This window comes from Penaeus japonicus, unplaced genomic scaffold (assembly GCF_977035675.1).
Source record: "Penaeus japonicus unplaced genomic scaffold, GWHDUDI00000001_assembly GWHDUDI00000020, whole genome shotgun sequence".
Classification (NCBI taxonomy): domain Eukaryota; kingdom Metazoa; phylum Arthropoda; class Malacostraca; order Decapoda; family Penaeidae; genus Penaeus; species Penaeus japonicus.
Window position 1 is genome coordinate 25,381,686 of NW_028234422.1, and position 12,500 is coordinate 25,394,185.

Here is a 12,500-nt window from a genome sequence, read left to right on the forward strand (position 1 = left end):
AACAATAATGATAAAAACAAGAATAGTGATAATGATAACAATAATGCTAATACTAATGATAATAACATAGTAATGATAATGATTACGATATCATAATGATGATAATAATAATCGTAATTATAATAATGATGAAAGCGTTAATGATAATAATAATTATGATGATAATGACATCAATTACAATGATAATGATAATGTTTATGTTGATGATAATGATTATGATGATGAAATGATTATGATGATGACAACAATGATGATGAGAATAATAATAATACTACTGATCATAATAAAGAATTATTATGATAACACGAATATCATTAATAAAGATATAGAAATGATAATGATGATAATAACAATGGTATGAAGTTGCTGATGAAGAATATATATAATAACAGTTATCAATGTTATCACTATCATTACTATCATTATTATCATTTTATTATCATTATTGTTTTGTATTGATGTTATCATTATCATTACCGTTATTGTTATTATGAGTATTGTTATCAATGTCATTACTGTTATTATTGTTATCATCAAAATCATTAGCATCATCATTGACATCATTGCTAATGATCAGGGCATTATCATCATAATCATTATTTTCCTATCATTATTTATTATTCTTTAATTTTGTTATTATCATTATTATCATACATTATCAACGTCATCATAATAATCATCATCATTTTATTCTCATTATGTCTAGCCTTTATATGGTCATATATAATTAGGGTTTATTCTGATTGTTATAATCTTCCGTGTTATCGTTATCATCATTATCAAAATTATTAATCTTATCATTTCCGTTAAAATCATAAACTTAAAAATCATTATCATTATCACTGTATTTATTAGCGTAGTCAGCATTAGTTTTATAATTTCGAGTGTAAAATCAGCATTACTTTCATTATCATTAGTGTAACCAGCATTACTTTCATCATTATTATTATTTCCATCATCACCATCATATTAGAATCAAATAGTTAGAGGTAAAAAAAGAAAGAAAAAAAAAGTAGAGACGGAGATACCTAGTCAGTTAAAACAAGTCTTTCTTGACCAATTCCAGAAACGGTTTTGACTGAAGTTACTCACTGGATAGGTTATTTGGTTGTTGCGAATGTCGAGCAGTTTGATAGTGATCTTGTCAGCGAACCCGCCCTTGGAGTAGAAAGTGCTGACGAAACTCCAGCTGGAGATGAAGTTGGAGTCGAGGGAAAGGCTCTCCAACCCGGACACCCTGTTGAGGTTCCGTCCGTCGAAGATCTTGAGTTTGCCGTGGGAGAAGTGGAGCGCCTTCAGGGACCTCGGGAGGGGGTCGAGGTTGGTCACTTGCATGATGGAGGTCCCGCTGAAATGGAGAGTTTCAATGTTCCTCGCATGGTCGAACTCCGGGATGGACGTCATGTTGGCTCCACTGCACATGACGTTCTTCTGCCTCTCCATGTAGTGACATCCCTCTGGAAGGAGGTTTCCGAGGATCAGGTCGTCGGTTTGGTTATCGGGGTTGGGACTCGGTTCCAAGGACCTGGAGTACTCTACAAAGGCATCTAGGAAGGGGACTTCAGGTGGCGCAGACCTGAATGTGCACCTACTCTTCGAAGATGACCAGCGTGTTTCGACTTCCTCCTTTTCTTTGGCCAAATTGCCCTCTTCACCTTCCTCCTCCTTTACTCTTCTCTCTCCTTCTGCAGGAAACTCTGTGTCTCTTGAAGACGTTACGAATACTTGCGACATCTGAAGATTCTTAGTCGCGGAGAGGAGTCTCTCTTGATTGTTAGCTCTCACCGTTACGTCTTCGTCAGCCACGGAGCTTGAGAGAGTCTTTTTCGCCTTTTTCACGAGTTCCTTCCTTTTCTCCGCCGAATAGCCATCGTATCCCGATTTTTGGGAATGCGAATTCACATCGCTGTCATATCTATCCTTGTCTCTTCCCGTCACTTTCACTTCCGCGAGTAAGGCCACAGCCCCCGGTACACCTTTTGACGTCGCTTCCCCATGGTCGTCGCCTGACCCCTCTGAAACAGCAGTCTCTGGCCTTTGGTCCGTGGAGACTGGGGACTTGAGAGCCCTCCCAAGACTGTTGTATGGGAGGCCCGACGCTCCCCTGATCGCCGCCCCGAAGGAGAAGGACACGAGGACGAGCGAGAAGCCGAACACCAGTGCAGTGAGTTTTGACACGAGCATGGCGACATCCGCAGATTTGGAGGGTTATCTCACAGCCATCCAGGACTCCTCTGGAAGCTTCTTTTGTTGCTTACAGTGCAAATGGGCGAGAAGTAAATGTCTTTTAGTCTCCCATGTGCGTGATACACATTCACCCCATCCCCAGTTTTATATCCAGCATACTTTCTTATGGCTTCGGTTTCATTATAAAACAACGACGGCGACAAGTAACAAAAACGTAAAATGTTTACAGTTTGTCGGTGCGTTCTGGGTTATCAGCACTCGTTACTTATCAGCTACTATCATCGGTTGGTTATCACAGGCCAGATGGACCTGTCATCTGTGACAAGTTTGTCAGGCTCGGGTTAGGTGATGGGGTTAATATGAACCTTATCTAGCAGGAATCTATTTAGGGAAACTATGGATAAAAATCACATGACGTTTGAATCAATAATAACCTATGGACCGTTTTGAAACACGACAAAATTAGTATATCATATATTTTCAATAATCTGATAGTTTGTGTTGATATTTATGTAAATGTGGAAGTTATCGTTATATGCACATATCACAAAATTTCAGAGGGAGAAACTCATACGAATTTATTCCCGTGAATATAGGCAGTTCCTTAGTTTCTAAGCGCTCACAAGAATCTTGCAAAAGTATTTTCTTAATTCTCCATGCACCGATGACATAACCAAAACAAGAATCAACAATGTCGATCATCAAAGCCACCGAAGTGAGTTCATCCTCCCCCGCTTGCACTCGACGGCGCTCGCAAACACAATTTCAAGAACGTCACTCCACACGAGTCAGCGAAGGCGAAGGAGACCCGGATGTGAATGCACTCCTTACGAGACACGAGTCACGATGGACACTGCCAAAGAGAACTCCCGCAGAGGTGAGGCCGGTGCTGATAATGAAAGGGCTTATCTCTTAAAATATATCCTTATCTGTGTATTGGCTGTGGGCATGGGAGGCAGCTCAGCGCCGTGGCCAGGGCTACTGTCACTGGGATGGGGTGAGGGGGGGGAGTGGAACGATAAACATTTTTTTTTTTTTTTACTTACTCTCTCTCATTTTATCTTGTTTTCTTCACTATACCTCCCACTCGTGTTTACTCTTTCGAGTGCTACATTACATCAGTTTTAGAATAAGGTTATCGGCGTAAAAGCAGCCTTCTCCTTTTCTTCTTCTTTCCTTTTCTCCTTCATCCTTCACTCAAAGGTCTCCTCCATTTAATCTCGTAATCTCAGTGAACTTATTTGGATTATGTTGTATGATTAATTCCCCATAATACGAATATATCTAAGTCCCCGCAAATCAACTATGAAGAGCATGCCAACACGGTGTAACTTTTCTGATTTTTTCTTCCGAATTATGTAAGATTTCCACACTACCCTTTGTAATCCTATGGTATTCTCTTGGCAGACCCTGAACGAACAGAGGAACTTGACGTGAGTGTAATACCAGTTATATCCTACACATTCTGTAGTAAGTTGGCTCACTGAGAGAGAAAGAGGGAGGGAGGGAAGAAAGAAGAGAGGGAGAAAGAGAGGAGTATTATACAGTAGATGCTAACAATAAAAATATTCCCCCTAAACATTTCTAGATACTCGAATTTTGAGACCAAAGCTACCTGCTGTCAACAAGAGACTTCATACGATTGAAACAACACCGACTTTGGGATTTTTTTTAGAAATGAACTAAGTAATCTACGTCAAACTTTTTCTTCTCTATCTCTATCTATAAACATCTTTAGATTTTCTCAACTTATTTATATAACGTAGACAATATAAGCAGACTTTATGTTGCCGCGTAGCAACAAAATACCAAACGCGTTACAGGCAACCTTAGATACATATGTTTACAACGTAACTCTTGCAAGGTTATCTGGGGAACGAATGCTAAGAACAAGCGTACTTGAATGTCTTGAGAAGATGAGTGCGTGTGTGATTATGATTCATATTTATGTCTATAAGTATAAATGGATATGTATATATATATATATATATATATATATATATATATATATATAGAGAGAGAGAGAGAGAGAGAGAGAGAGAGAGAGAGAGAGAGAGAGAGATTGTCACGATTTTCATGTTCATTATATGCTCCATTTTGAGATGTACTTCCTCCTTGTGATCTGAAGACATTCTGTCGAACACCTATCTTCAGGTTCTCTGTCAAGTAGGAGATCCGGAAGATAGGTTCTGTACCTAGAAACAGTTGCTTCATATATCGCTTATCGTTAGAAAACATGATTTTCTACTACTTGTATTCTCAATGGATAATGTTTCTATACTTGTTACTGTAACCGTTACGTTTGTTGTGTATCCAACCGGAAAGGAAAGTTTTTCACATCTTTAGTGAGCTTAGGTTTGCATTGCCTATGCAGTCATCATGGATTGACAATTTTAAATCAATTTCCCAGGAAGATAAAAGTTCTGAGTCATTAAGAGCAAAGAGGAGAGGGTAGATCACAACACAACATTCTCAGGACCTTGACCTTAAAAGAACTCTACTTCGAGCCTTTGCAGCTGAAGGCAAGTGTAACATCAGTGAGCTATTTTCTCCCTCTCTTTCTGACACGAAAAGTAAATATTTCTTCTCTGCGATAGACCTCCATTAAGAAAAAATAATAATAGCAAAAAAATAGAAATAAAAAGATAAAAAAAAAGATAAGCCTGTACGCACTTTGCTACGTAAAACTACCTGGTACAAAGAGCCGATACTTGCAACACATTTTCTATCATATCTTATCTCAGTTACTCCCCGTAATATTGCGTTTGTAGAGATGAAAACTATTTAGAAGTAATGAGGTATAACTGACGAAGCCGTGATGGAGGACCTCCTCCCTTGATCATTCTCTTATGTTTTATCTCTCTTTTTTTATCCGTCCTATTGATTGTTTCCCTTTCATTATTATTTTGATTATATACAGATTTACTCTTAGAAGCAGCAGTCTTGCTTTAACGTCTAGCAAGCACTGCAGTAATGTTAGATTTCGGGACACTGATGAGTAACCATAGAAGACAGACTGCGATGCTCTGGCGAAGGTACACTTACACAACAGGAATTATAACACGATAACACCGGATTCGTTACGCAATAACTAATCCGGACTCTGTCAAGATAACCGAGACGCGTTCAATAATTTTCAAGTTCAATGAAATACCTAAGTTTACCGCGTGTCAAGTCATAACAACTGGTGAATTTTCCGATGATTCCCTTCTCGATGTAAATCAAGTTATCAAGTGCGTCTTATTTTTCTATCAAGTGCTTTTTATGTTTTTCTTATATCATGTGTCTTGATAATAGTGAAACTTATATATCCTAAAGATACTGAAGGCGATAAAGGCGTTTGTTAGAATTAGAATCATAGAAGATTAGGAATAATCTATAGTTTAATAAAAAAAAAATAATAAAAAAAAATTGTTTTATAAAATAGGTATGGAGATTATTTTCTTCACAGAGATTAGAAATATGCATTCAAAGTGACAATCTGTTTATTTTCATTTTCCAATCTCAGAAGTATGATTAAGTAAAATAAAATAAAAAAATACGGGAAAAATAAAAGTTAGCAATATCCACACGTCATGGTACTTTCTTAATATTGTCTCAGTTTTTTACGGATGTTGTTATGATAAGGAATTAATTATGCATATCTCGGCACATCTATATAAGCTTCATTCATATCAACCACCCTCAAGTTTTCTTCCTAAATATTACAGATTTTTTCAAATATTATACATTTTTCAATAACTACATAGAACACCGTAGTATAATACCGATTATTGAATACTTATCTATAACTGTATAACAACTCTCTATATTAAGTTATAATGTGAAATCTTTTATTCGATGTAACGCCCAGTCTCGATAGGCGGAGACGTCGAATTCCGCCCACTGATCAGTGAGTGACATCACTATGTTTGACGTTGGATTTTTTATATAATTAAGTTTTCGTGATTAATCATAGTATTCGGTGGATCATGCATGCTAATGATTTAGATCAAGAGGTTTTTTAGTGCCTCTCTCTCTCTCTTTCTTTCTTTCTTTCTCTCTTTCTCTCTCTCTTTCTTTCTTTCTCTCTCTCTCTATTCCTTTCTTTCTCTCTCTCTCTCTCTGTATATATATATATATATATATATATATATATATATATATATATATATAAACATATATATATATATATATAAACATATATATACATATATATACATATATATACAAATACATATGTATATGTATATATATATATGTATATATATATATATGTATATATTCATCTTCTTACCTATCTATAGTTTTTCTATCTATAAACCTATCTGCCTTTCTCTATCTTGATCCTTCTGTCTATTTTTCTCTCTCACGCACGCACACCCACACGCAATTCTGAACTTAGTAATATGACTTTCCCCTGAATTAACCTAACAAAACGCAAACTATAACGAAATCACCAAACTCTCTACAAGGGAATTTAAATTTAGTGTGTGTGTGTGTGTATGTGTGTGTGTGTGTGTGTGTGTGTGTGTGTGTAAGTAGGTAGCCAGCTGTATAGGTTCGCTGGCCTCGCCTAGTGTTCCTCAATAATCAGCTGTGCTCCCCTAGCCCCCCCCCCCCTCCTCAAATGATAGACACCTAGCTACGCCACTATATGTGTGTGTGTTAGTGTGTGTGTGTGTGTGTGTCTAACACCTACATGCTCAATATGTTTAGGATACATGCGTTAGAGCACAAAATCCTTTGCCAAGGAATGAGTCCGCAAAAAGTCGGTATTCCTAAGAATTTGAATTCAAGATTAACGGTCGCAAGTTTACTAACCTCAAATCGTCTTGCTTGTTTCCTTGTTTGCGCGTTTGGAATCATAGAAATCTTGAATATTCATTAATACTTTAATTATGTATATCCTCATTAATCATTAATTATATCATTAACAGGGTTAGAGAATGACTGACTGGCGTTACTATGGGTCAAGTGAACAAGGAAAAACGGGGTCAAGTGGTGCTTACACGTGTCGACTGCGTGACTACCGGCGTCTGTCTGTATCAGTGGTTCCCAGACAAGGGGTTTCGAGTCATCTGCTCAAAGAATATTGGTTAATGTCAATATTTTATATTCACTTTACAAAATTTTACCAAACTTCGTTTCAGTCTTCTTGTTTGTCTTTTTCTTGTTTCTACATTTCAGTATCATGAGAACTCGGTATATTAATGTGTGGGCGATACCTTCATGTTTCTTAATTAGGCAATTAACTGTGGATGTCTTGGTTTGATTTCTTTACTGGAGTAAGTAGCTTTGCATGTCATTAATATGAGAACTCGAAGTGTTATGTACGTGACATGTTTTTATATATTTATATTTAGTTTATGAAACTGTGCATATCGTGGAATCAGTGCTTTACTCGAGTTGCTGCATGTGTATTTTAGTCTCTTGAGCATTTCCGAATGTTATATGCCATGTTTTCAATTGATTTAGTTCTTGGAGCTGCAAGTCCGTTTTGCTAATTTGCCAGTTTTTCTTCGCTCCCTTTGAATGAAATGTTTTACTTAGTAAAATACCTCGTGTCTGAATTATTTGTTTCATCCGTTGTAATTCGAGCAAAAATCTTTGTTTTCCTAAATAATGCTAAGATATAAATACAAGAAAGAGGGGTGGGGCGTGCGGGTCTGCTGGAAGCACTGGTCTATAGGTTTAGGGATAAAGGAAATAGGATCGAAACACACTCTTTATATACTTGTGGTTGCTATGGCCTTTCTTGTTGATGCCATGGTGTCTGCAATTTAGATTTCTCTGGGCTATATATATATTTTTTCAAGATAGCTGATCCAATAATAGATGTAAGTATGAATAACACTGCAGTTATAAACAGATTCCATGACGTTTTTGTACCACTTCAGCCATCTGGCGATTGACAGTTTCGTGACGCTCTGACGTCACAGAAGCAGTGACAATCATACTATGTGTTTGTTATGGTTGGCCCTTCCTTTTCAGTTGCTTCATTTACTGTTTCGATGGCTCTCAGAATTCTAGTCTTACGAATGGTAACGATAGATAATACCGAAGGCATTTTGAAGGTCTCAGAAATATATTCTGTCGTCTGAAGAAGTAGAAGCATAATGATATAATGCTGATTATGTTCATGATCGCACTAATTCAGCATTTGATAGCTAATATAACAAGATTGCTTATTAGAGTATAGGAGTAGATCTATATAACATCAAGGGAGTAACAAAAATAAAGGAGACGGATAAAAACAAGATTACAGCCATCAAAGAATAATTCACCATCTCGTTGTCAGTTAATTATCAGTTAATATTCTAACGTATGGTAGAAGCGTAAAAGCGTTCATTATCTCTCGGCAGTGATACTGTTCTTGAGTTCCGTTATTTTCCACCGTTTTCTTTGACTTTATTTATAGTTTGGGGAAAATTTCCTGAAACGGCGAATTTCTTCCTGCTTCGTATTTTCAGTCATAAAGAAAGTGGGAAAAGGGAAAATCCGAGCCAATTTTCAATATCAAGAAAATGAAAAGATTTTTTTTAAATTTATAATCCACTTTTGTGTTAAATTCAGAACAAAAAAAAAATGAAAAGACGGCCTATGGGATTCGAACTGGTGAGAGGGATTCGAAATGACCAGTTCGATACTTACGGATTCTTCTCGCTTATGTACCGCTCCTAAGTCATTTCGCAAAAAGAAGAAATTACGGAGTAATAGTATCTTTACAGTACTCTCCCTATTGCTTACTTATTTATCCATATATATATATATATATATATATATATATATATATATATATATATATATATGTGTGTGTGTGTGTGTGTGTGTGTGTGTGTGCGTGTGCGTGTGCGTGTTTCCGTGTGTGTGTGTGTGTGTGTGTGTGCATATATTTGTGTGTATGTATATGCGTAGGTGTAATAGATAATGATTTTAATAATTGAGGGTGTGGTAACAGGCTTTCGTGACTTCAAGTCGAGTTGTGGCTGTCTCGTTAATTGTGCTTCTAAATTACGCCTTTGTGCAAGGAACTAACAGTGTGGGACTGCACCCGGGTAAACAAGACTGCCAACCGAGACCACTACCAAAGCACCACACAGCACACGAATCTCGAAAAAAAATGGCTTAATGAGATAAGGGTGAGCGACCCTAATGTGTCGAAATGACGTGTCTCTGAAAACAGCCATTGCAGAGCAGCAGCATGTGGGGTTATCAATGACCATCTCAATAAAGGATACTTAGTCTTATGATAAACGAGCATACCTCTAATTACGACCAATTGTTACGATGCACAATAGCCAAATTCAATATTATCGGCATTTAAATATCTTTCAATCTACCACAGCAGCGAGCGAAAGAATTTAAGCGAAAACTTTGGATCGCTCGCTGAAAAATTGAGATACGCCTCTTTGTCTCAATAGTGACGATATGTATGTGTGTGCGTACGCACGTGTGTGTGTGTGTGTGTATGTGTGTTTACATATATATATATATATATATATATATATATATATATATATATATATATATATATAGATGTGTGTGTGTGTGTGTGTGTGTATATGTATGTCTTTGTATTTGTATGTGTGTATATATATATGTGTGTGTATCTATATATTCATAAATATATATATGTATATATATATATATATATGTGTGTGTGTGTGTGTGTGTTGTTCCCTCTCCCACTGTCTTTTCTCACACAAATAACCTATCTCTCTTTATTCACTCGCTCTGAATATTATTGAGATATTTGGGAAATTCCGATAATATGCTAAATGTCCTTGTCATTGGGAATATGCCTTGTTAAAAGCTAAACAACTGATTAGCAGAAAGAGATAAGATGAGACAAATCTAAAAAATAAAAAATAAAAAAAACTAAAGCGGCGTGTAGTGTATGAAGTAAAAGGACCGTAAATATAATGTGTAGATATTAGTATTTTTCGAATGAAAAACCTATACACAATTATAGTATAATTTATCTAAGAAATAATGCATTGGACATGTCAATATATATGTATTTATAAAATTCTGTTAGTTTGTCGTTATCAAACATCAATATATAAAATCTACAGGTATATAATACATCACAAAACACACACCATATATATATACAGTACAGGTATATACACATACATACATATATATATATATATATATATATATATATATATATATATATATATATATATGTGTGTGTGTGTGTGTGTGTGTGTGTCCATTCTTCATGACCAGCCTCAAGATATAAGTATTTGCTGTACAGCATCCTTACGGTAGGATAGATTTCCTAATAGGCGTGAAGATCTTAAATAGATCATCAAAGTAGGTATAAACAGTACAAACAATTAGTGAATTATCAACTTGTTCAGCAACACATGAACATGAAATATGACAGTCAAGGCGTGTACATATTGGGCAATGCAACATGTCCTAATGAGAATGATTAGTTGATGGTCATGTGATCCGTTTCTGGAGCTTAATTAATATCACATGTAATAACAGTAACACATTTGTCGTTTAGTTCAAGTCAGGATCTTATAAAATGTAACTTTGTGAGGTTCTGTCAGCATGATGATTGTGAGGCATTTTACGTTGGCATAGCCGAAGATTTTATGCAGAGGATTAATTCATCATTTTAGTAGAATTGAGCAAATATAGTTATATCACTGCCTCATAGATAAAGAGTTCTAGTAGTATGTTATATCTAACATAATAAGCTCTTCTGTAATCACTAATGTGAATTGTAGTAAAAGTACTTCATCCCAGGTATATTTCATTAGGAGGGCATTGTTTGCAACTTTTGAAGGTATTTACGTGAAAAAAGGAAACACAATTATAAGTCTGACCTCGTTACGTAAGGCTAAGATTAAAGTTCTTTGGACATAGAAAAACGACCGTTATTCTCACGCAAAGAATCACCAGATTCATCACCAAAAGTCGAAAATGAACAACGAACGTAAAAATATTTCTCATTCGATGTACAATCATTGAGATTGAATTGATCAACCTCCAATTAATATTTACCAAAAGACTAGACATTAGACGAAAAAAAAGGATGACAAGCAAATGTCCAATGCCCGAGGTATTAGCGTTGCCATCCTGCCTGCATTTAGCTGAAGGGTCGCTGTACAAGTAGCTACTTTTAATCTGTGTTTTGTTCCAGGGATAAAAGTCTCTCCGCATATCTGATTTTTGCTTTAACGCCTTAGCATGGGACCACAAGCAAAAATGATGTTAAGTGTGAGTTTAATGTGAAGGTGTTTCCGAGGACATTAAAAGAAAAGAAAAAAAAAGAAGAGAGAAATTGTTGTCAATTTTGGCCAAATAGGAATTATTTTCTAATTGATTATATATATGTATATATGTATATATACGTATATACATACATATATATATATATATTTATTTATATATGTGTATATATACACACACACACACATACACATCATAATATATATATATATATATATATATATATATATATATATATATATATATATGTATGTATATATATACATATATATATATATATATGTGTGTGTGTGTGTGTGTGTGTGGTTTTAATGACTCAAATTTAGTAAATACTAACGCACGTATTTAGAAAGGGTTGATGTAATCAGCTTAAGTGTGTGTTGGCGCGTGAGCTTAATTTTTCTATCTTAACTATAAAAAGTGAATAATTGTTGGTTATCACATAATAATTCTAATTCATAAGGTTAAGGAATAATTAAAACTAGGTAACATTAGCAGAACATTTTAATTCCATTTATATAAAATTCTTTCCTCGATTGTAAAACATCTGGAGTGAAGTATCGCAAATTATGGCAGCACCAAAAAAGTAAATGCAGAATACAGTTTAAATGAATATGGAAAAAAAAACACGGCCGTGCTCCCGATAACTAAGGATATATTTGCATATGTAATAGTGGCATAACCAAGTTTAAGTCTGTTAATATCATTTTTTTTATTCTTCGTTTATTTCTTATAACGTTCAAAATTTCCTGTTTTTCAAAGGTCCTCGCATATTCTTTTTTCCCGCCCTTGAATAGCAGTACTTTAGGACTTTAACCAATGTATTGTACAGACTTTGTTGATGTAATTGGTACCTACCCTTTGAAGGTGAATTGGTGTGATAGGCTGAATATAGGATTGTGCGTGAATTTGCTTTTATTTTGCATATTTAGGAATCAACGTAAATAACTGAATTTATACTCCATAGATCTAGGGGTAACGATAAGCTAATGATATATAAAGTGGCAACACATAAGTTTTAAAGCTCATGGATGAGAGGTCATCTGCATTCTATCCACTACATGATAAAATTTGCGCTA

General features: G+C 35.4%; 2 protein-coding genes across 3 annotated transcripts in view; both read right to left on the reverse strand.

Moving 5' to 3' along the window:
* The window catches only part of Toll-9 (toll-like receptor 9), a 21,760-nt gene extending 18,708 nt beyond the window's left edge, over positions 1-3,052 (reverse strand). For both annotated transcript variants that reach the window (XM_043033034.2, XM_043033033.2), the window contains exon 1: positions 1,093-3,052. In XM_043033034.2, the coding sequence (XP_042888968.2) occupies positions 1,093-2,184 (1,092 nt within the window). In that variant the 5' untranslated portion in view covers positions 2,185-3,052. The remainder of the gene's footprint in view (positions 1-1,092) is intronic.
* Positions 3,053-11,911: 8,859 nt separating this feature from the next.
* LOC122248552 (uncharacterized) overlaps positions 11,912-12,500 on the reverse strand; it is a 41,116-nt gene continuing 40,527 nt past the window's right edge. Inside the window, exon 8 of the mRNA XM_043008643.2 lies at positions 11,912-12,500. This exon is cut by the window's right edge and continues 1,569 nt beyond it. The gene's annotated coding sequence lies outside the window, so the exon portion shown is untranslated.